Below are 25529 nucleotides of genomic sequence, written 5' to 3'. Positions count from 1 at the left end.
GGTGTTAGAGAAACGTATCTCTCTCTTTACAGGTGGTAAATGTGTCTCCAAAGGTTATTTTAATACAGATGCTTTCCTGAAAGTAAATAGTGTAGGTTGAACTTGCCACGTTGAGGCAAAGTTGTTCCTAAATGAATGTGCAGATCATATGAACACAAGTTTCAGACAAACCAGACACTGAAGGTGGACCGTGCTGCTTACCAAGGTTCCATGTTGTGTTCTACCTCTAGTCATAAAGACACAAGCTGCTTTTCTTGCAGTTATAAGAAGCTAAAATAATGAATTTCATGTTGATGGTGCCAAGCTAGAGATACAGAACGGCAGCAAATGTATAAATACATGGAAAGGTAGATGGAGACTTGGAGAAATGAGGGTGATAAACAGAATAACAGCTGCTGTCACATGTTCCAGTCTGACAGACCTTCAGCAAGCTGCTTTGCCATGAATAGTTGCATGGTTTAAACCCCATGATTACAATAATGACATGTGGTAACTGAGCATTCATTCTGCTGCTGCTGCTGTTCCATTGAAACAAAGACGCTGGATAGAAAACTGCTCTCAATAGCTTAAAATGCCAAAGTGTTTTTAATGATATTTGGGAATCTTTGAGCACACTAAATAAATGGAAACTGCATTATTATAACCAGGTTTATTCAGACAAAAAGAGCAAGGTTTTCTGTATTCTGTGTTGTACAAGTAAGGAGGATGTGGTTTTTTTACTGTGGACTACTGCTCATGGTAGTAGTTCAGAATATAAGGAGTATCTTTAGAGAAATGACTATTTATACTGTTCTTCAAACTGCACATAAAACTTTAAGATTTGGTGCAAAGCTCAATGCAGTCCACTGCAAAAGTGCCAGTTAAGTGACTTCATACCTTAATGTTTAACAACTTATCTCATGATAAAGAGAAAAAAAAAGCCCAACTTTCCACCCAAAAACCAAACTCAGATGGAATGTGTAAATTAATCTATTGAATTCTCTTCATAAGAACTAATTGAAAAGATGTTCTATGAAAATAATGTAAGCTGCTTTTGGTGAAACTATATTAATGTGCTCAGCTGAGCCAGAGGCAGGAGCCAGCCTAAGCCTGGGCTTCCTGAAACCAAGAGGCATCAATGCTTAACAACATTGTGAATTTAAAAATGTTTTGCAATTGAGAAACACTCAATATTTAGCTGTACTTGGAGAACAAAGCCAACATTTGTGCCACTTAAATGTTGGTCTTGCCCAAATTCAAAGTAATGGGATCTCAAAAGACTTGTTAGGCATGACTTTGATTGCCTGTGAAAGGACTCACGGGGCTCAGATTACAGCTGCTCTGAAATCTACTGGTGAGAAGCACAGTAACATTATGAAGTACTATAAACTATTGTTATTATCAAAATTACCAAAATCAGAAATATAAAATAGGATTGAAGCTTTTCTGTATAAGCACTGTATTTTTTTTATACAGTGTATTCTTCTTGCCAGTTGAATACTGTCCCATTACAACTTCAATTCCTTCATGGTAACATTGCAAATATTATAATCTAGCACTTCCTATTATTTGTAATTTTGCTCTCATGCATCCTAATCTTGTATTTTAGGCATAACTTAAGAATTCTCTCGATAGTACTTTGGCCGTGGAAAGAATAATATCCCTGCTGACTATAGCTGGCTAATTAAGATGTGTTTAACTTCACCAGGATGTGTTTTATAACCTTTTTGACACAAGGTTGCACAGCACTTTAGGAATTTAATTTCTCAATTTGCTGTGTTTTGTCAGCACATTGGGGCTGACAGAGCCCAAGGCTGTCAGCTCTCCCAGGGGACGCTGCAGGAGAGTAGGATGCTTCCAAATTGCCTGGAGTGCTGAGCAGAAATACAACTCAGGAGTGCTTCTCTCTCCCACTCTAAGGTGGATTAGATGTGTGGATTGTTCCTACTTTGGAATTTTTGTTTCCTTGCAAGGTTATAGTTGCTCACCAAAATACTGCCATGTGCAGGCAGTTGATGTGCCAGGCAGTGGAAACATCTCAGGCCATTCAGCTCTGCTGGTCTCTGGTGACAGCAGCAAAGAAAAGAATACATCAGGCACTTACAAAGTCGCATGCAGCTTTTCATAAGATAGAAACTTTGCAAAATTTTCTTATTTTCTATTCTAAATTGGTGTAAAAGACATTTTAAGTGGGGCTTGGTCTTGCAAAGTGCCTTGACTCTGTTAAGAGAGAAAGTACCTGTACCCTTAAAATGGTATTTGTTATTTTTATCTCAGTGCTGGATTAAACCTCTGAAATTATGTAAAAGAAATAGTTTTGGACTTTCAGAACTCAAAAATAATGTCTTAAAACATAGAATAACATGAAAAATACATGTATGGTAAATCAGTTTTCTAGCTAGGAATAACCTTGATTGCATTCAGTAAGGAAAACTTTTTTTTTTTTAAGGAGTAGTTGAACTGCTGACTGCTTTATTTGCTCTATTAAGAAAATTAGGGTATTATCATAGATCTCTGTGAGCTCACTTGTATATTCATTAATTTATTTACTAGATACTGTTACTATACTCAGCAGGGCCCCCTGCTGTTATAAATCCTCCTCAAATACCTTTCTATGTTTTGCTATGTCTGGACCTTATCAATTAAGGAAAAAAAAATTAAAAATCCAAATGCAACCTCAAGGCCCTGGTTGCATGGATTTGTTCTGGATTCAGGAATGAAATCTGGGTGTTTGCCTACATAGAACATATTTGCTTTCTGGCAGCAGTCACAGTTTATATGGAAAATAAACCTGTCTTGTCTTTGTGTATCTCTGGAGAAACACCTGCGCCAAAGGACTGGTATAGGCTGGAAAAAAATATGCACGGAGAACAGGGAAACAAATCCACCCTCTGAGTCATAAGTTAAATACTGAGGAGGAAAGGAAAAGGACAGATGAGGCAGTGTAGTAGCTGTGTACACAGCCAGAAACCAGCACACACACGGGGAGCCCACAGTGCCCCAGTGCCCACTATGACAGAACGGGACCTTCTCGTGCCCCGTGTGGGAGCCAGGCTCAGGGCACACTCGAGGAAGAGGAAGAAAAAAAATCAACAGGTTGTCCTGGCACAGGAGAGGACACTGCAAACGACGTTTGATTCTTTATTCATCAGACTGTATTGGTAGTAAGGACGGAGAGGGCTGGCATGACAATGTGGAGGATACTTGCTAGGACATAAATGCAATTATGTGTCAGAAATTCAGGCCCGGCTGAACGGCTGTTCCTGTTGCTCTGGTCCTGGTCCCGGTGTTGGCCTGGCAGTAGCACACTGCTGTCTGAGGGCATTGTACTCAAAACATCCCGTTTGTGAGCAGAACCCCGCTAAAAGGCACGGCCAGACACGCCGCTCTTGGACCAGCAGGCTCCCTCCAGTGCGGCAGGCGACGAACACGCCCTCTGCTGCAGACTTGTCTTCTTCTGAATTGAGGTAGACACCAGACAAGTGGTGTTTGGTGCTTTCTGACGGAGCGACATTTCTGTCAGGCTCCCTCATTCCCGCTCCCCTCACCGCTCCCAGCGCGGCCGCCAGGGGGCTCCAAGCGCCGCCCTCACGCAGCCAATCCGGTGGCAAGGGCAGAGCCGGCCGCTCGCGCGCGCGGAGGTGGGCGGGGCTTGTCCTGCGTCGGGGGCGCGCGGGGCTCCTCTGGCCTCTCCCTCCCTCCCTCCCTCCGGCTGCTCACTGCAACTGCACCTCCTTCCTCCCGCCACCTCCTCCTCTGGCCGCTCCCTCACGCCGGCTCCTCGCTCCACCTCCTTCCTCCCGCTCCTCCCGCCGGCTCCTCCCGGGGCGGGCGCTCCGGCCGCGGCCGTGTCAGCCCAGCCACGGCAGCAGCGAGCATGTCCTCCAGTCGGGCCAAGAAAGTGAAGATGGCCACCAAGTCCTGCCCCGAGTGCGACCAGCAGGTGAGCGGCTGCCGGCGGACGCTGCGCTGCGGAGGGCGGAGCGGGCAGACCGACTCCGTGCGGCTCGAGTCGGTGTTTGTGTGAACTCAATGGTTGTTGCCCTTGCAGCTTTCCATGGAATGTGTGTTGAACGCCGCGTCCCTCTGGCAGGGTAGCGGAGTAGTTGAATTGTGCTGAGGGTTTTCTGCGCGACTGCAGAATCTCATGTTTATCTGCTGGTGTTGTTTAGTAACTGTGTGATCTGTTAAAAAGACAATGAACCGGGTGATTTATATAATGCAGTTGCCCTTCGGATGACTGATGTGCCCGGGGCCGGGCGGGAGAGGGCTCAGAGGTGGTGTTCTCCCGGGGGTGGTCGGGAAGCAGCGAAATGGAGACCTTTGGTGCAATTTCTGCCCGGCTCCCGAGTGCCCGCCTGAGCTGTCGGTGTCCCCCTGCGCGTTCTGGTGTGCACAAAATGGAGCTGCTCACCCTCGCACGGAGCGGCAGCTGCTTGCACCGCTGCCGTGTCAGGAGCTTGTCTCCGTTTACTGGGAATGATGCGAGTACAGAAAGCAGCGGAGCTCCGAACAATGGCCCGGCGCTGCAGCGGCGGCCGTGGGGCTCGGCCGGGGGGCAGCCCTGTCACATGCACTCCGGGGCCGTTCTGTGACCCTGCAAAGTCACCCCCTGCTTTAGCCATACCTACAAAAAAATAAACAGCCTCACGTCATTTTCCTCTACTTGCACAGCTTTAGAAAAATAGCATTTTTTGTTCCGCCTTGCATAGTTTTTAACAGTATTCCTGCTCGTGCTGGCACAGCTGGGAGTGCTGAGCTGTGTGTGGGCGTCCTTTCAGTGTTAACCGACGGATCCACCGCTGCAAAGGCACGTTAGGCACGTCACTGAAATGCTGCTGCCGAGACAGAAATCGTGTGCCACGTCCTGGTTGTTCGCTTGGTGAAAGGAGAAACGAAAACGAGGGAGAAATCATATATGAGAGTGGTGTGGGTTTTTTTTTTTTGTTTATTTATTTTTTTTGTTTTGTTTTGTTTTTTTTGTTTTTTTTTTTTTGATGAATGTAGTGAATGTTAAACTACCAACAATAAGTAAGGAAAGCACTGTAGGATTTTTAAGCTGACATGAAAAGTGTCACTTTGTTCTGCACTTATATGCATATCATGTGTTTTAGTTTTGGTCAATGCAGATTTTCTGTTAGCACCTCCTCTATGGCTTCCATGGATTTTATGTGCTTATATGTCCTGCCCCGGGACACATTGCTCATAGTGGAAAACACCTTGTTTTCCACTGCCAAATATTCGAGAGGGAGCAAGAAGCTAAGGCCTACAGTACAAGTCCACCCTTTGCAGATTTTGAGGAAACGCTCAGATAATTCTTATCTGACTGTGTCCTGTGCTGGTGTTTCTTAAATTCTTCCATGAGCAAGGGCTTAGCATTTGTTTCTGATTTTTTCAGTAGAAGTGGCATGCATGGAAATATTTAGACAGCCACAATTGGAGCAAAATATTGAGTAACACTTCTTAGACTTAAAAACTTTTTTTCTGTTGTAATTTAGATAATATATCATATTTCAGTATTTTCACAATCAAAGCACAGTTCGTTAAACTAGGGAGCCTGAAGAACTTGCAGTCAATCTGAAGAAATAATAATCACTTCTTAATTTAGCATCAGGTAAAATGTCTTGTATGAGAAAAATTCCCTTTTTATTAGGAAAATGCTAAACAGTGTGAAATAGTGTTTAGGACTCTTTTGCCTTAATTATGTTGCAGGATCAGTGTGGATCTTCAAAGGATAACTGATAGGTTTCAGTGATAAACCCCTTCTCCCAGGCCCCCCACCCTCAAAGTTGCACACCCCTACGTGCTAAACCTGTAACACGAGAACAGTATTGTTCTGTTAAACACACTTGAGTTCCTTGAAAAATACTGACTCTGTTCCAATCCCCTTGGGTGGCTTTGCCAAAGTTTTTTTTTTTTTAGGCCAAGCCTGGAAAGGTAATTATTGTAGAGACCCAATGGGTTCAGAAATGGATTTAGCTGGAATTCTGTATTACATTAAGAACACACACAATTATCTGTGAGATGGTGGGGCTTCAGTATTGTTACACCGACGTATAGAACTGTGCACACAAGTCTGCTAAATTCTGACCTTTAAAGTTCAATAAACCTCTGTTGGACTCATTTTATTATGTCAGTGTCTCCATAAAGGGAGTTAAAATCTCTAGTTCTGCAAAACCTGTATCAAAAAGTCTCTCTGCAAGCTTTTTGTAGGCTGAAGTGCAGGAGTTCAGATGTTCTACAGAAAGCAAAATAATTTTTTATTCTGAGTAGCAGTTGAGTTCCCCTTTACAAATTCACATGCTAATTTGGCAGGGTTTTTTGAGTCAGTAGAACTGTGGAACTTGGTTCTTTCCCATGTCTGGTTAAATTGAGAGGGCAGTTGTGGTTCTGTGCTCCTGTTTGTTTCAGTGGATATTGGCACACTTGTAGTGACCTGTCTTAAAGAATTACATTTGAGAAATTACCTCCTGCCTTTTTCCCCCCACTATCATGCTTCAGCATGACTCCACTTTAATGTGTATTATTTAATCTCTTCCAGATCTCTGCCTAAACTTGCTTTGATTTGTGTTTTCAGTCTTAAACCTAATCAAAGCAACATGGTGTATTGCTTACTACTCTAAAAGATCTCAAAAGATCTTGGTGCTAAGGTAATGAGTTTGGAATGTATCAGTGTTGCTTTTTTAAATTGCTCTTGAGTGGATTCTTATTATTTTTCATATTAAATGTGGTATTTCTTGTTTTACATTGTTATTTTCTGGGGGAGCATACTGCTGCTATCTGCTTAGCTGCTCAGAGGCACTGTGTTGTCTCAAACTCCTGGGCCTGCAGTCAGTTCTTGCCTGCCTGGGCTGGGTTATTTGCATTTTGAATTAACGAGGTCCTTCTGTACCCACCCGGCCCTGTCTGCAGCGCTGGAGCAGAGCGTGCTGCAAATGCATCTGTTTCGCTTCAGGCTCTATTGTGCCTGTAAAGCTGCTCCTCTCTGAAGGAGCTGCTTTCAAATGCTGCTGAAAGTGAATGCATTCGCAGTGTACTGACGGTTTTAACTCATAATTATTTTTTTTTTACAAGCATATAGAGGAAGCAAAACTGGAAATGTCTGACTGATTTGACTACTGATATTTGAGAGCTCTGAAGAGAAACTAATTCTATTTTAATTCAGCCTTCCTTTAATGCTCTCTACTTTCCCCCACCCCCTTCCTGTCAGTCTGGGGAAAAGTAGTGCAAAGCAATCACAACAGCTGTACATTTCAAGCTTGATTTTTAACAACTGCATAAAGAAAAGGCTTGGTGAGTGATTTACAGCAGAATCTGGCTTTATTATGTTTAAATACAGTACACAGGACAGGCTGTGGTTTGCAGTACAGACTGCGTTTGAAGAGTTACCTCTGAGGACAAAATGTGAGTTACTGTGTTTTTTCTTCATGGGACAGAAGTTTTGTCATAATTTGAAATTATCTGAAAAATTTGTCTTTTGTTTTCCCAGGTTCCTGTTGCATGTAAATCATGTCCCTGTGGCTACATATTTATCAGTCGAAAACTCTTGCATGCTAAACGTGCTGAGAGATCACCGCCCATCACAGGTAATACTTGCACAGTGGGGGAGAAGGGAGCAACAGTTCTTTCCCCTTGTTTCCTGGAGGCAAAAGATAGTGGGTTTTACTTCTCTGTGTAAATTGACTGTTGTCAGTTCACTTTCCCTTCAATGTGTCCATGGTAGACTTTGAATATGTTATTTTTTCTTGATTTTTGAGGAGAAGAGGGAAGCTGGTGTTTTCAGTCTTCCTTTGTACTCATGATGTTGGCATTTATTCTGTGTATGTTCTAGCTGCACACATTGATCACTATGCAAAATAACCCCTTACAAAATGCTTTGTGTTGATCCTGTTTTGAAGACAAAAGTGTTGAGGTCCCAAAAGGATCTGATTTCAGAGCACATGCTGACTGAGGCTGGGTTTTCTGAAAATAAAAAATGAATCATAATGTTTCATCTAAAACTGGGTGGAACTTGCTTCTCTCTCCATGATTAAATTAAATAGTGCTTTTTTTTGTGCCTGACCTGTGTGTCTTTTGTTGATGGACACAGTAAGAAGTCAGTTGAATGTGCTTTCTGGCATGAATAGCGTTCTCACTATGTTCATTTATATTGCTGCCTCCACTAATAGGAATTAATCAGAAAAAGAGAAGATATGTATATTTAAAAAAACCCCAAAAAACGTGACACAAACCCAACAAATACCTGATCTAGAATACCTCCTTTTAAAAATGATCTACCAGACCTATAAAATGGAAGTCAGCTATTTGATGTTTTGTATCAATGTTTTGAAGGATAGCTGTAGATTACCACTTGTAGGAATTAGGTGACATTATGCTGACAACTGAACTTTCAAGGTGGAATAGGTTAGGAAATGTCTCTGGTAGATTGGAAGTGTTGGTCAATTTTCTTTCCTCCTCCTGCTTTTTTGATGAAGTAGTTACCAAATGAAGCTGAAGGCCACGATCTGGTTGTATAATTCAGTTTTGCACAAGAGGAAATGCACCAGGGGAGGCAAAAAGCAGACATGCTGGGGGCCATGCTGCTGGAAAGCAGCTCTGGACAGTGCTTTTTACTGTGGGTGTGACCCAGCACTGGCAAAGGTTGTCCAAGAGGTTGTGGAGTCTCCATCCTTGGAGGTGCTCAGAAGCCTTCTGGACATGGTTCTGGGCAGCTTGCTCTTGGTGGCCCTGTGTGAGCAGGGATTAGGCAGGGTCTGGAGAGGTTCCCCTGCTACCTCACCCTGGTGTGACACTGTGAAGTACAGGTTCTCTATGAGCTTCAGTGACTGGACCCTGCTGTCCAGCTTGTACCCCATGTCAGTGCAAGATCAATGGGACAACTGCAGCCAAAGGAGATCAGTTCCCCAGAGAGATACAGTAGGACATTGTGTATGTTGATATTGTGCTCCTAAGGTAACCACAACTTCTTTTACAAAGTGTTGTTCCAGTATTTTCAGCAGTACAGCTACTGTGGTGCTGCAGCCTTACAAATGTGCAGCTAACCCATGAGTGTGCTGTGGTGACTGTATGATATTTGGTACCCAAGCTCATTAATTCATGCCTAACTTCCAGATAAAACTCATGTAAATGCTCTTCTATTTTACTGAGTTGGGTGTTGAGGAGAACAATACCTGTTCAGCAGTGAGCATGAGGGGGCCTTGTCACAGGTTGGATGTGGTGGGACACATTCACTGTGTTCTGAGGCATTCTCTGCCAGCACTGTTGACTCAGCATTCGATTTGTCTGAGCAGCAGCAATGATTTCATTGTCAGTGTCATTGGAAGCCCCAGTGCTGTGGTGTTTGCTGTATGGTAAACTTTTGCTAGTGGAACAAATACAATGGGGTGTCTTAAAGGCTGTGATGTGTGCAGTTGGCGTTCCTATCTTATTTGGGAAACAGCTTCTTGTGTACCAGCAAACATCTCAGGCAGCAAAATGATTTTGAAGTAATTAAAGGGTTGTGTTTGGAGTCAAGAAGTGAAGCACCCTTCTGGATCTGGCACCCGAATTTCTGCATGGATATCGTGCAGATGCAATTGTTCTGTAAAGGTATGGGCATCTGAGCACTTTAAAGGAAAAGGTTGGTTGGGTGGGGTAAGCATTAAGAGAAAATTAAGAACAAAGGTGAAAACAACCCTAGATCATGCCATTTCTGCTCATTTGCACAGAAAACAAGAGTGAGGCCAAAAGGAGGCGGACAGAGAGAGTTAAGCGAGAGAAGATAAATTCTGCAGTAAACAAAGACTTGGAAAACCGAAAAAGATCCAGGTCCAACAGCCATTCAGACCATAGCAGACGGGGAAGAGGAAGACCTAAGAGTGCCTCAGCGAAAAAGCATGAGGAAGAAAGAGGTATGAGAGCTGCAGAATCTGTTTGTTGAATTTTCTATTTGTATCTTTTTTAATCAGCAAACCTTTATACCATTCAGTAAGTAGACTAGTTCAGCCAGTACCTGATACCTTAATGTGAGGAAGGGACTGATTTGCATGTGTAGAGACCTCTGGTTTTATGTTTCAGTGTGTGATGAAACTGACTACAAAGATCTAAATCTGTATTTTTAGCCACTGTATCAAGTTTCAACGTGTAGGTTGAAAGCCATTGGACTGAAGTGTTAAGTAGGGTGTTTTTTTTGTCAAAGAGGGGATTAGGATGTTAGGATGACTGGATTACTTTAAAAGTTTCTTGAAACCTTTTAGAGGGCCTAAGTAAAAAGGGCATCTTGAATCACTACTATAACTTGAATTTTGGTCCTGTGTTTCTGGAGGAAAATGCCTCCTTGCCTGTTCAGGGTCATTGGTGACCTGCTGGTTTTAATCATTATACAGAATGATTAAAGAGGCTGTTATATAGCTAGAGTAATTCTAGAAGCCCTCAAGAGTGTAACTGTCACTTAGGGTTCCTCTTGTGTTACGAGCCTATTGACGCTGCATTTTCTAGCTGTGTTTTTGGAGATAGTGGTTTTAGACCTGAGTTATGAATCCAAAACTTAGCATGGGCTTCAGAAGGTTGGAAGGCAGAAAAAGGGGAATGACAAAACTTCATACAAATATTCAGCAGATATTGTTCCCAAAACTCCTGAAATCTTGAAGTATATCATGTGGCATAATTCAGAAATGCAATTATTTCTTCCTTTCCACCTTATATATAAAAAGGTGATAATCCATGTTGGGAAGTCCTTCAATTTCTGACTTAAAACCAAGTTTGATATCTCTGCTGTTTAATGTAAATCTATTTCTTAATGTTTCTTTAATGTAAAAACCAAGTATAAATTGGATTTGTTGGGGGTTTTTAGTGCTTTCAATGTGGGAAGAGGAGGTGGAATTTAATTTCTGTACATTTTCCAGATGGCGATTTTTTACTGTAATAGAAATGCACTTTGTAGCATCTAATCTCATCACTGTTTCATGTGATTTATTGATGTCAAGAAGTCATAATAGCAGGTCCCTATTTGTTAGTGACCCAAGCTGGACTTCGGTAGCTTTAGGGTCCTTTCTAGGAATTTAACTGCCAGTCTTGTTCACAAACAGCCTTGGTTTTAAAATTCCAGTGACCTGGTTGGGTTGCCCTATAAAAGTGAATCTTCTTTTCTGTCCCCTGACAAAGAGGAAAGCAATATAAGCAACCAAAGGAAAAGATCCATTTTCTTAAAACATGTATTATAATTTCCAAAAAGCAAGAATTTGACAGCAGGAGGGATATTAAGAGAACATGTTTTCCTGTCCAAACCTCTTGCTGCAAACTCTAAAGTGTGACAATACTGCAGTGCTTGGAGGTAGAAGAGTAGAGATCTGGGTGTAGTGGGATCTTGGCATGAGAGTGTGTGTGGTGTGCCTTTTCTTGGTGTTGCCTTAAAGTTGAATCTTACTTGATAAGATTGCCTTCATCTTCTTACGCTGTTTTTACCCTGCCTTTTCCTTGATCTTGTGATGGCTGTTTGTTCCTCAGCCTCCTGTGCAGGGATTTGGCTCATACCCATTTGTCATTGTCTTTGCCCCAGTGCAGCTCATCTTATTGTTCAGGAGTAAGTAGGCTTAGAATATTTTTTTACTTCTGATTATGTCAGATTGTAGTATGTGTAATGATTATCAGGCAGATGAAAAAAAAGGTTTATATATAAGGCTGTCATGGCTATAAAAATAAATTCAGCAGGGAGCTTATCCTTTTGTAAGTAATTACTAAAACAAATTAACATTGGCCTCTCCCTTTTCAAGTTGCTTACAAAATTGAAACTACTGTGTGTGGAGTAATTAGTGGGAATTTCAGAAATATTATTCCTTTACCACATGTGCTGCTTGATAGTGTTGTTTGTCTATATTAAACAACTGTTATTCTACTACAGTTAAGGTAGTTTTTGTGTGAGTGGTTGCTAGTCCTTGCAGCAGTCTGTATGTGTTGAAAGTCAGCTCTGCAGAGCAAGATGTCAGTATCTTATTTCCTTGCCTGTTGTATGTTTCAAGGATATTTTGGGTCCTTTTTAGTTGCCACTAGAGGTTGTGCTTTTGCCCCAAAGACTTAAAAAGAAGCCACTGCTTGCATGGTTTACATACTTGATTCCTAATGCATTTCTAGATGGGAAAACAGGCAGACAGAAAACACCTCAGTTGTATTAACATGGAAGAACAGATTATCTGTACATTTGAAGACCATCCAACTGTGAAAATTTCCTTCCTAAAGACCCCAGTGACATCTGTAGCTTTGCTTCCTTGCTTGTCATGCAATTCCATACTCAGTGTGCTTGTTCCCAGTTATGTCTGTGCCTTTGACTGGTTCTTTTGTGTCCTTCGTGACTGGCTCACATTAGAGCAAAGAGCTGTGGCAATTAAGAAGAATAGAATAAGCAAAAAGGCTTTTTTGCTTATTCTATTTTCCCTGCAGATTTAGCAACGAGGAATGGAGGGGGAGGAAAGAGGAAGCAGATGCAGATTGAGGGGATATGGCAGTACTGGGACCCAGAAAATTACCCTATCACATGTTTCAGAGCCATGTGATGACCCTGGAAAATAGGAACTCCTCCCTGCAGCCTTGGCTTGTCAAAATTGTCACTTAATTTCTTTGTCAGATGTACTGCAATGTATTTTGGAGATACAAACACTCCATAATAATTTGACTCTGATTTTGTTGTGGAGGTGTGTTCTTTGTTTTACTGTGTGGGACTGTGACACACAGCTAGACTGGTTCCCAGGTTGCCTTGTTATCTGGGTAAAAGCCTAATTGTAGTAAAGCAAACAAAAATCCTTTTATACTGGAGGAAGTGGTATTGGTTGCTCTGAAAGAGGCTACCAGCAATAAGTCTCAGTAAGAATAAGTAGACTTGCTAAAGCAGACTCATTACTTAGCAGGCCAAATCTTCATAAAGGTAGATATATACATTTCAGTATCCTGATAAAAAGTTGAATACATTTTGTTAATGCAAGTTTTCTTTTTTTCTGTAAATTACAGCTGCATTACTCACATATTTACTTACCCAGTGCAGATATTTGAAGTAACTTGCTGTCTTGAAAAATGAATCAATACAAAAATTTGTGAAAGGGGGAGGACCATATGTGATTTATACATAATCAGTTTTAAGGACTGCAGTATAAGGGGATTGCAGGAGATCTGGGGTACAAGAGATGTGATCCAGAAAAACTATTTTTGCCTAACTAGCCTCTTAGTTGTATAGCAAACTCCCTAGTTATTAATGTCTTACTGTCTTGTAGAAACAGAATACTGTTTTTCTTTGGCTCATAATAGAGAAATGAGTCAAAACTACTCTCAAATAAGACTGAAGTGGAAAGTTTCCAGAGTGTGTGTGGAAGCTGTGGTATCCTAGGAGTAGTGTATGATAAAATGTCTTGCAAGTATGAGCTCTTACTTGTTACTGATGAGAACTGCAATTGTCCTGAGGGTGCATGAAGCCTGCACATCTGTGTTAATCCCTCATACTCTTTGATATCAAGATTTCTGCAAGATGAAGTCTCAGAATAAGGCTGATCTGGGAGGAAGGGAAGCTAAGAAGTCCACAGTCTGTTAACAGCAGCCAGGGTGTGGTGCAGGGGGAGGGAGTATTTTTAATTTTGCTGATATGTTCAAGTTGTGGCTGGATTCGTTTGGATCAGGAAGTATGAAACAAGGGGTGGGGCTTAGATATGAAAATAGAAAAGGTTAATGTGGAATAACCAGTGTGTGTAGTGTCTGTACTCAGAACTACTCCCAGCATTGTTAATTTTTAAATGGTGAGAGGGAGGAAGTGGAGCAGCCCAGGGTGTATGTATAGAAGCTGGTTTGTGTTAAACTGCAGGGTAGGACTGGCAGCGAAACTCACTTTCAAACTCAATGCACTAGAGGATATTGCCTTGTATAGCCAGGAAGTCAGCAAAAAGCTGGTTTCTGCTGTTTCTGTGTCAGTATTAAACCAGAACACAGTGGTAAAGGATTTTGGAGCTTCTCCCACTCAGCTGTTGAGCACAAGCACTTGATTTCACATGGAAGGCAGTCTGCTGGAGTTCTGTCTGTAGCTGCAGCACAAATGTGAAACCAGATAAAACCATTGTTAGGAGTGTGAGCCCATTGAAGGGTAACTGTGGGTAGGTGGAGATGGGAGCTACTGGGATCTTTGTTCCTGATCATGCTTTCTATTATTTTCCAGTGCTGCCTGGACACCAGGTGTCTGGGTGGAGCAGTTGCCAGTGTGGATATGTGTGACTGTGTGTTAGTGAGACAGAGGGGTCTCTCAGGTGAGCTTTGTGCTGTGACTGGAAATGAGTCCAGGCCACGTGGAGCCTGGATTAGAGATGGAGTTCCACAGCTGAAAGCTCTAAATCTGTTTCTCTCTTCCTTCTGTTTACAAACCTGGTCTTCTGCTGACAAAACTGTTTCTTTGTTGGCTTTATTTTTTTAACAATTTGTGTCAGCTACCTGTGGCTAGCTGAACTGGGATAGAACTAGTTATAATCTGGAAGAGGTGGTATTTATGCAAGTGGTATTTCTCAAATTGTATTATTTTATGGGTGTTTGTAGTGTAACTTGGGTTATTTGAGCACTGCAGTACAGAAACTTTTTGATGGCTTTCTGTTGTGTGTCTGTGGTATTGAAGCAAGCCAGCATCAGCACAGGGAACTCATGGGCTTTTACTTGCTCAATGACATGTGTTAGCATTGTTCTACAGCTGGGATAAGATGGAAAGTCTGCAGTGTAGAAAGTCCAGAAATGTGCATGATGGTAAATTTGGAGCCTGATGTCATGCAGGTATCTGCTCTTTGGCCTTTGTCACTGTCATTAAACTCTCAGGTTTCTTTCATGTAGTTGTGGTGTAAGGGGGCAAATCTTGTGTTTAATGAGCATATTGTGAAATAACTTTTGTTTTCTTGGATGGGAGGTGGTCGTGTAAAGAAAAAAAACCCCAAACCACTAAAACTAAAAAAACCTGAAGGAACACTTGAATACTTATCTTTATGTTAATGATTCATTCTCCCTTCATTGTTAAAGAGGAGAAATTCAGTCATGCTTTTGGCTGACTCATTCTGTGGCTCTTCCAGCATCTTTGTGTGCCGCTATTACTTCCTCCTCTTTCTCACTCCCTCTGTGCATAGGAGTTGATTGTCTAACTTCAGTTCCACTCCTTCACGTAATTTATTAATTTCTGTGTAACTTGCATTAACGTCAAATAATGGAAAAAGCTTCTAATAGTGACTTTTTTTTCCTCTACAGAGAAACAAGAAAAAGAAGTTGACATGTATGCTAACCTATCAGATGAAAAGGCCTTCGTATTTTCAGTGGCCTTGGCGGAAATAAACAGAAAAATTATCAATCAAAGACTTATTCTGTAACTTGTGAGCACAATCTGATGCAGTTTTATGCAGGATGGCTAGCAGATTGCCAAGGTGCCGTGGACTCTCGGAAAGTATGTTGTCTGCACCAACAAGGACCATAGCATTTCCTGTTCAAAATTCTGCTCCTGTTCTTGGAAATCGAATTTTGCCTCTACAAGTCAGAAAGAAAGTGGTCACAAGATTGTGCTGTGAAAAATCAGAAAGCAGATATGTTTCATGCCTTGAAGACAAATACACAGAGAGACTGCACCCATGCCAGAGCACTTCTTTTGAATTTGCTGCCAGAAATGCAATATTTTAAATATTTTCAGAAATAAATGATTTTCCTTTAAAATTATATATTTCAGATTTTTCAGCTATATTGCAGTTTACGTATGTACAGTTCACATAACTTTTTAATAAATTGATATTCCAATATTTTATTGAACTGAGAATTAAGTACATTTGTGATACTCAGGGTATGTTGGTTTTAATCCTCTTAAAAATCTGGTATTCATCCTAGGTATGACATTTTGTAATAGGTGTGATATACTTCTGGTAGGACGAAAATTAAAATGGTTTCATTTGGGAGGATTATTTTGTTAGACAACTTCATATTTTTATGAATTATCTCTAGAAGATAATTTCTTGCTCCGTAGAGTTGTTTTTTAAAAATCGTGTACTTTGGTGGTCAGACTCCTGAAGTTTGAGAGCCAAGCTCTTGTTTTGTAGCAATTATTTGCTGAGTATCTGCCTTGTCCAGCTGGTAAGTTCTTATCCTGTACTCTTTCTTGGTCCATTATTTACTGGAGAGGGAGAGAAGGAGACGTCAGAAATGTAGATCTGCAGTTGGCATCCTGTGACTGGTATTTCCAAAACATGACGTGGTAGTTCCTATTACTCCCCATAGCTTTTTCTGACTGTTTTTTAAAAGCATAATTCTTACTGGAATTGTGTTTGAATTGCTGACTGTAAATACCAAAGTCTACCTGAGTGTGCAAAATTGAGCTGTTTTGATATAAATAGTTCTAGGGAAGACATTCAACAAAGTAGTCTTTCTTAAAGTGATGTAGTGCAATTTCAGCCAAAATTCTTCCTTAAGTAACTCTCTGGGGATTTTATTTTACCACGCAAAAACTCCAAAGCCTCAAGCTGTGTAAAATCCTGAGGGAGGAGGTGTAGGAAATCTGACACACTGGGATTTAGTCACCATTCATTTGCTTTATTCTAGGAAGGGAAATGCAACTAAATGTCTTTTTCTTCAGTATTACTGGTGTTTTTCAGTACCACATTGAGTAATGAGAATTGCCTAATGAGGTTCAGCTACAGAACTGATCTCTGGGTGGAAACCAAGATGTTTATTAATAAAGCTTGGACTATCAGATACTGGCTGTTTATTAGTTACTGATTAACAGAAGGAGCTGTGATAGCTTCAAGTTAAGCCACAAGACACCAATCAAATGCAAACTGTGTAAGTGAAAGCAGGAAGCATGGAAAGTGTTTTTCACTTCTTATATCCTAAGGAATTAATTTACCCTAATAAATCCAAAGGAATTATTTGCATCCTTGTTAACACTGGATGAGAGAGATGGTGTGGAAATGTGCTTAAGGCACTAAAACACATTTGTCTTTATTCCAGTAAATGAGAAATTGCAAATACAAGGCCTACTTCTCTGCATCATTGAACTTGTGCTTCCCAGAGCTGTAGCCTGTCACAGATACCAGTAGTGAGGACAGATGAGTCAGTCTTAAGGATAGAGAATGCATTTGCATGGTAAGTTACAAGTCCCAGTGACAAAAGGCAAGTTCTGAATTGAGGGTATGGTCAGGCTGGTGTTGCTTCTGTTGCTGGAATGAGATGTGCTGTGTTAGGAAGGGACGGGGGGAGCTGCCAAGGCAGTCACTCTGGTGCTATAACCTGCTTTCCTACAGGTTTCTGTCTCTTTCTGCTCCTGCAGAAATTGGTCACTGTCACAGGACCAAAGTTAATGCTGTTGGATGTGACAAAACTGTAAGTTAATTTCTACATTTAGATTGGTGCCTTTTCTAATCAGTACTTTTGAAAAATGTTTATACCTCTAATGTGCATTTGTTCTCCTTTGGTGGAGGTTCTGAGCCAGTGGTTGAGTTCTATTTCTGTGTTCTCTTTGTATTCCCCAGGTCTCTTCTGTCAACTCTTTCCCACATATCCTCATGCTACTTTACTTCCCCTGATGGCTTCCAGTTTCTTTGAGAAATGTGATGGAAGCAGGTGGCCTTGAAAACACTCTAGGGAGGGAGTGGGTCTTTGCCAGGGGATCTGGCAAAGCAAGAAATCTGACTTTTTCTTCCCACCAACCAGAAACAAGGCATTCTTTCCTGTATGGACAGGACATTTCAGCCTCTTCCAAAAGCCCTGGTAACTGTGGTGTGCCAAGACAGATTTCTTGGAACATATTCAGTAACTGAACTGGAAAGTGTCTGCTTTGTACAAAATAGGCATCAGCATGATAGATCTTAAGAACTCTTTCTTTTGTGTGTTAGAGATGATCCACAGATGAAACATTGGCAAATCACTGTAGATTATAATTGTAAATTGCCTTCTTGGTCTATGAAAGTAAAATAAAGCCAGTGACAGTTGAATGACAAAAGAGTAAAATTCTGTGTACTGCAGCTCTGACTTGCTTGGAAATGCATAGTTTCTGAGAAGCAAGAATAAATATGGTAAGGCTTCAGGAAGTTGCTTACACGAAGGTTTTCTTGTGACTGGTTTCAGTGTAAGATTGTAGGCTCTGCCTTTGGCTGTCATTGTGGTTCAGGCTGACTTCATTTATTTCACTGCATTTTTTTGTAGCCTGCAACCTCACATGGAAAAATACTCTGTCAGAAAAAGTGAATTAGGCTGCAGTTTTTTAATGAAAAAAAGATGAAGTGCAGTACTTAGTGCAGCTCTGTACATGTTGACTTGCCTGACTGGATAAACTGTTTATTGTGAACCAAATAGTTTAGGATTGTATTGGGAACTGTCTGCTTATAAACCACCTTTTAATAAGTTCTGTCTTCTGCCACTTCTTATCCATTTTCCCTGAAGATCTGTGTTTCCAGTGTTTATAGCTTTGTGTAATAGCATGTCTGACCATCAAGTGGGCTCACAGTTCAAATTTTATCTTGAGATTTCTCTGCATTTCCTCTGCTCTGCTCCTAGATGGCAGCCTTATTCCAAACAGCTCACAGTTCAGGCATTCTCACCATGGAGACCAGGAAAAGGCAGTGTTTAGTTTTCAGTGAAAGCAGCCTGAAAGATCATTTTTCTTTAAAACACCACTTCTACCTAACAGGGGAAATTAATGGGTGTTACTGGCTGTCTGCACTGAAACGTTGCTTCATCAGTTCTGGAGGTGTGAGGATTGGTGGAGCTGGATAATTTGTCAGGACCAGAGAATTCTGACTTTAAACTGGCAATCAAATAGAAAATGGTTGAAGGAAACTCGCCACCTCCCCTGGAAGTCCCCTGAAGGCTTTCTTTTGTGAAATTTTACAAACATCATCTAATAGTCTAGTTACTTTTGTTCCAATACTGCTATGGTTGATTAAAAAAATTGAAATTGGGACAAGGTATTAGGGAATACTTTGTAGATTATCATTGTCCTGTGGCTGGGCAGGATTTATTGAGACAGAGACTGAAAATGAGATACTGGCTTTGAATATCAGTTCCCAAAGAAGGTGTTTAGGTTGGTTTTATGTAGTGGTTTTTGGTTTTTTTTTTCTTTTGTAGTTTTTTAGATTTTTGGGTGTTTTAGAGTGGAACAGTGATCATGTAGGCTATTAGCAGCTCTGTGCCTGTTCCTTGTATCTTGGACTGTACTATGAAAGATGTTTAGTACCTCACTGCCTAACAGGACATGGTGGTTGTCTTCTGATAACCTTTAAGGTATTGACCACCTGTGGTTGAACAGTGTAAGCAGAAAGCTGTGTTCAGCCTCAGTTTAGTTTGGGCCTGTTTGAGAAGGATCCCTGTGTGTGCATGAACAGCTGCAGGTGTGTTGCAGCCTCTGGGTTTTTGTTTGCCTGGGCAGTGTGTGTTCCAAGCCAGTCTCATGGTCCTCTGCACCTCCAGTGCTTAGATGTGCATCATGGACTAGTCTTGGGAGGCACGATGGACACGAGTCTGACAGGAGAATTGGCCTGGAAGGTTGTTCAGCTGTCAGAGGGTGTTTGGTCTGCAGGACCTGGACTAGTTGTGGCTAGTGCTGGGCTCTCTGTACCAACTGTTCCACGCCAGAGATCTCCTGTGCCTGCCTTTGTGCTTGTTATGGCAATACAGAGAGCCAGTGTTAACAGCCAGTGCTCTCAGGTGAGTCTAAAAGCTGTTTGTCCTTGAAAGTATCGACAGTGCTGTCAGTGTTTTTGTAGTAGGCTTCTCATTAATGTCATTGTGGGTTCTAGCAAATAGCCTCTGGCAAATCTAACTGCGGCATGACAAGGTATTGCTTTCCCCACTTACTTGCCTATGCTTTAAGGAGGTTGCCACTTTGGTTGCAGTGGTGGTAGGACAGCTCTAATATATAATAGAATGATTTGATTTCCTCTTTTTTTAGTTTACCACTTTCAAAACAGGTTACAGAATTCCAAGTCTGGTTGTCCCAACGTTATAAATGATTAAGCAGGTTTTTTGGTTGAGATGAAGATCAGTTTTTCTGCGTTACAGCAGATCAGACACTGTGTGATTTCCACAGATATTGTGAGTTCCTTATGAAATGAAAATATCTGTGAATCAATGTACTAAAGTGTTTGGGTTTTTTTTCCCTGCACTTATTTTAAAATGGTTTCTGGCACTGCCAGCTGTTGTTTGGGATGTGCCATCCAAGTAAGAGGCAAGGAATTGGTTAGGCAGGAGGCGATGAAACTGGATACATCTCTGTATTTCTTTTTTTCTACAGAAGAAAACCTAAACCTGCTATCACCAATGTTGTGTAAAATTTCAAGCCCAGAACATGATTCACATGAATCATGGGGTGTCATCATGCAGCATTTCCTCAGGAAAAGTTCAGGTACCTCTTCTTCATCTTCTCCTCAGTCTCCCTCATAAGTTGCTTTTCCTGGTGCTTCTTAACTTTGTACATCAAACCTGAGCTTTGTCTTTGGTGTTCTGCTGCCTTTGTTCTACTAAGTGTTTTTTCTCTCAATTATAGCTTAATAATTTTGTTAATCAGAGTTAAGAATTAAATACTATTTTTAATCCTGGACAGCATTGAGGACCATAAAATGCTGTTAAAAACAGTGAGTGTTCCAGATACCAGGAGTACAAATATTAATAGTCTGGCAGCTTACCAAGTTTCTGTGGTTTGTTTTGTCTTGGAACAAACAACTTATGAATACTTAATGGAAAAATACCATGCTAATAAAGAGAAATCTTCAGACTGAGGTCAGAGTTGCTTTATTTGGAGAAGTTGTGGAGCAAAGTGTGTGTGTGTGTGTGTGGCCATGTGAGCAGGTGTAGTGATGGGAGGTTGGAGGGGTGGGGTTGGAGTCTCTCCTGTGGAGGTGCTCTGGGCTCCAGCTCCTGGTTCTCAGCAAGACCAAAGAAGTGTTTCAGGGTCAGTGAACTTGCTGGGGCAAGAGGTGACCCAGGAGTTCTGGTTTTCAGCAAAATGAATAAGTGATTTTACTAGCATAGCAGGTGGAGTGTATTGACAGTAGTTTATTGGTGGAGTTTACTTCTTTGGCAATAGAAAATTCTGATGTATTAAGGATATTTTTAAGGAATGGCATACAGTTTATTAACAGCAGAGTTCAGGGATCTTTAGATACAGACTTGTCATAACCTGCATGAGAGTGCAGTAGGTATGAAATCTGTCTGTGAAACCACACACAGTGTCCTGGAGGTGTACAGGTTTTGTTGTACAGAGTCAGGGGAAAGGCAAGAGTGTAAGAAACTCTGGAAGAGAGCAGCTGTTTATTTTGCATGAGCCTCTCAGCTGGGGACCATTTAAACTGTGAAACTTTGGTGTGTAACTCAGGTGAATGAAGTTAGAATAAGGCTCAATTTGTTTTAAGTTCACCAAGGAACTGTGGACTGAGGCTTAAGGTAAAAGTGACTTTTTTTGTAGCTTTCTGAAACAGTGGAGGATAAAGACTGTTTCCTGTCATCTTAGAAAACTGACAAAGATCTCTGCTCTTTAGGACAGAGCAATTCCAAAGAAGGAAAAGTGGTGCAGTAAGTTAGGAAATGCATAAGACAGTGGTATCTTGAGTCTTTGCCAAGTACTGATTCAGAGCCTGATCCTGAGATAGTTTTACCTCTGATTGTGTTACAAACAAGAAACTAAATTAGAAACTATAAAAAAATGTGGGTTTTAATTGCCTAGAAGATTTGTCCACACAGTTTAGCAGGGACTACCTTAAGATTAGAAGATGAGCATTAGAATTTACTTTTTTTTTTTCACAGTGTCAGGTCTTGACATCCAATGAAAGGTTTTCAAAAAGGCACTTTAAAACAAACCTTTTATTTAGCTGAATGATCACAATTACTATTTCTAACACTTACAAAAAGGAATGTTTTGAAAATAGTACCTCAAAACAGTGTATAGTGGTCTGAGTGGAAATTGAGCAAGACGGCTAATTTAGAGAAACACTAATAGCTGCATTCTGAAATACAGCCTGAGTGTTCTGATGGGGAAAATTGTCCCACAGTGTTAGGATTACTCATGAGTCTGGTCATCTCCAGATCTATTTCTCTTTCATTGTTGCTCACACCCATTTTAAGAAGATTGGGCGTCTCATCCAAAATATTTAGCTTACATTTCTTGACGCTGAGCGAATTCCAAACGTGGCAGCTGTGGTGCTGTTGCTTACAACAGTGGCAGGGCAGGCTCTGGCACACAGTTGCTTAGCAACAGGGAAGCTCACGTTTGCTTACAGCTCCTGCGTGTGCATCTAAATGTAGTTCTGGAAAAAAAAATAAAAGGTTAAAGGACTTTGGAAGGGGAAACAGATACTTGAACAATTTGTACTGTTCAGTGGTTGAGACTGATGGCAGTAGTACATAGGAAAATTAGTCTCAAAATATTTTGTCTTTTAAAATCTTTATTGGACCGTTAATATATTGCAAAAAATTTGAAATCCAAATGAACAGAACCGTACTCCTACCAACTACAGAAAGATCAAAAATAAAAATACAGCACATGGTAAAGAGCAGGGGGACATTCTATTTTGAATGCCTGTTACAAATGCATTCTTTGGAAACAAGAAGTTTCATTATTTGAACATTGGGAATCTGAGGAAGTCATAAAAATTATGTTTTGCGAGACTAACAGATGGCTTGAGACTATATTAGATTAATTACTACTGATTGTTGATTGTTGCTTGTCAGTTCACCAGTGCTTTTTTTGCTGATCAAGCTGTGAAATCTTAATGGGTTTTTGACAGCTTGCACTCTGTGACTGCAGTAATGCTCAAAAGCACAGTGGCTTAAAAGGCCACTGTCAGACTGCTCTTGGCTTGTATTATGATTACAGTAATCTCAGTTTCTGGAGTTTCAGGCGTGCAGTTTTCCTTACTAGCCAGCACTGGATCTGCAGTGGGGTTTCCTTATCAAGCAAAGGCAGGAAGGTGATTGCAGCTCCCTCAGACATGAGGGAGAGGCAGTGACCAGAGAGAGCAAGCCAGGAATGGAGAGGGTAGGAAAAAGGCAAGCTGGATTTGGCTGGAGGATGGAGAATGGTCTGATGGTGGGAATTAACAATGAGTGTGGTCAGGCTGTTGGGGAGAGTGACATGGAAACCTGCAGGATGTCACTGCAGGAAGCAGTGCAGTGCTTCAGCCTTTGGGAGCTGGAAGGAGGAGCAGGGCAGATTGGAGAGCAGGGAGAGTGACTGGAGAGGTGCTGCACTAGCACAGGAGTAAGGATACTGCTATTCCAGCTGCTCCCAGAGTTGAGCAGTTCCTTTTCACCTAGAAATTAAGTGGTTGGAAAAGGGAATTCTCCAGAGGCTGTGTTCTTTTGTTCCTGTGCTTGGTCTTCCCCATCTGTACCCTTAATTATGGGTTTACTGGGCTTTTGTGTGGGCAATAGATTCAGACATCATATGGAAGGTGAACAAGATCCACCACCACTGGAGTGGGATCAAGAGTGTTAATCCTTGCTTTTCAGAGCTGAGTCAAAATGGGGAAGCATCTTGTGAAGAAGGTTTTTGAGGGCTGGAATGAACCTGGTTAGGGGACAGTGATTTAAAAGATAGGGGAAGAAAGTCATCAATCCAGGCTTCCAGAGTTAAAGTCCAGCTAAAATATTTGCCTTTGAATTTGATACTCAGTCTAGAGGATTCTATAATTCTGATTTCCACATGTATATTCATGTGCTTCATGTGTACTTTATGGGGCTTACTTACTTAAATGATGTCTCCTCCTGGACCATTCAATGAGAGGCTGTAATTACCACCTCTGTGGCTGCCTTGGAGTGGACAAGAGGATATGTGTTAATTCTTTATAAAAATGACAGGATAGTGCATCTGCAGAAGAAGAGCTTGATAAAAGTCTCTCATCCCTTGCAAGTGACAGCCTACTCATCCTGGGCTGGGAAACGAGCCTGGTCTGCTCCTCTCCCTGCTGAAGGCTTTTTAGAAGGCAGGTAGAAGAATGATGTCAAATACTTTTTGTTTCCAGTTACCTCTCCATGTTTTAAACTAACAGGCTGTTGAACTTGAAATCTGTGCTACAGCAACTTTGACCTTCTTTAAAGGTAAAATGAGCAAAGTTTCTTTTTCCTTTTGCTGTTAATTCCTTCAGTAGTGGAGACTAGAAGGATGTCCTGTGTAACAAGGCTTGGGGTTTCACAGAAGGAGGAGACTGCTACCCAAAAATTGGCCCCCATCCTTACAGAGAAGGCTTCAGTCTCTTCTCCTTTCTTCTGACCATCAAAGCCAGGTTTGCTGTCTAATGTGGTAGCTCTAAATGCAAAATCATCCACATCACCCACCCATGTTTGCCAGGAGACAAAGTACATATAGAGTCACTTTGTCTCTTAATTTGATTTCTTTATGGTGGTTGTTATTTTCAAATCTTCCCTTGGTAAGTTGCCTTTTGTGAGTTTATTCAGCTGCAGACATTATATGCACTTGCTTTGGCAGCTGGAACAAAAGCAGAATATTGACAGAATTAAAATTTGCTGGCAGTTGTATTTGTGCTTTGCAGGCAGGATTCGTTGTAGTACAAATCTTTGTGGGCTAATGAAGTTAAAGCAGGGCTTTAGATAGTATTCTTTTCAACAAAAGCAGCTTGCCTAAAGCTGTCTCTGCTAGTGTTTTCCTTCTGAAACAATGAGAGTGAATGCTGCAGGTTTAAAAATGGAATATAATTTATGAGGCATCAAGGCTTGGGCATGAGTCCTTGTGTAACTGGAATTTAAAATCTAAAATGAATATTAATGAGGTGGGGAGGGTTGCAGACCTGTCCTTTAATACTAATCCATTGTGAGTGGAGCAGCTCTAGCAATGAGCTGATACTGGCACAGAGACAACCAGGAATTGACTGCTCTTAGAAAATGCCTCATCAGTCAAAGTCTTCACAGGCTCCTGAATACTTGTCCTGATCAGAGACAGAAGGGCACCTGAACATTTCTGGTGTCAGTACCCTGCCTGCTGATTGTGTGTGCCTTTCCCTGGGGACACTCCTGTGCTGGCTTTCAGCTCCAGCCCGTGGTGTGGATGGAAGCGTAATGGAAGGGTAAGTTAAGTTAGCAGTGCAGCTTGGAAGTGCCTGTGGAAGAGAGCTGGGAAGCTTCAGGTTTAGGGCATAGTCCTGGTGGCTTAGACTGGGTGACAGCAGTGTTAGAAGCTCCCTGCCCCTGATTATTAATGACAAAAAGGTTCTCCAAATACTTAAGTGATTTCATAACTCTTAAGTGTGTGCAAAAGAAATGTGCCAAGTGACTAAAGCTTCCCCTCATTTTCAGGAAAGAAGGTACTTTTTATTAACCATTTGATCTGAGTAATGTTGTTCAGATCATAAATTCCCTGCAAATGAGATGTTTGTGGGCCAGTGCACCTCCTCCTAATTCACAGAGGCTGATGCTGGGAGATGAGAGAGGTCGCCTCAAAAATGCTGAGCCCCTTCATTTTACTCTGTGGTTAAGACAGGAATTGGCAAATCTGTCAGCAGCTGGCTGGAGAAGCCAGTTATAATAAACCTCTTTATCTCTTCCTTGTCTTGGTCTGTGCTCCAAATGCACTGATGTGCTGCTGA

General features: G+C 41.4%; 1 protein-coding gene across 1 annotated transcript; it reads left to right on the top strand.

The window, feature by feature from the left end:
• The first annotated feature begins 3752 nt into the window (after nucleotides 1-3752).
• CUNH16orf87 (chromosome unknown C16orf87 homolog) lies at nucleotides 3753-20711 on the top strand. Its single transcript, XM_041400579.1, has 4 exons — nucleotides 3753-3922; nucleotides 7469-7565; nucleotides 9687-9869; nucleotides 15208-20711. The coding sequence occupies exons 1-4, from the start codon at nucleotides 3857-3859 to the stop codon at nucleotides 15324-15326; spliced, it is 465 nt and encodes a 154-aa protein (XP_041256513.1). The 5' UTR covers nucleotides 3753-3856; the 3' UTR covers nucleotides 15327-20711.
• The last annotated feature ends 4818 nt before the right edge of the window (nucleotides 20712-25529 follow it).

The sequence above is a fragment of the Onychostruthus taczanowskii genome, unplaced genomic scaffold (genome assembly GCF_017590055.1).
Source record: "Onychostruthus taczanowskii isolate IOZ18803 unplaced genomic scaffold, ASM1759005v1 scaffold18, whole genome shotgun sequence".
Lineage (NCBI taxonomy): Eukaryota > Metazoa > Chordata > Aves > Passeriformes > Passeridae > Onychostruthus > Onychostruthus taczanowskii.
The sequence above is the reverse complement of the archived record's forward strand: the minus strand, read 5'-3'. Positions and strand labels throughout refer to the sequence as shown.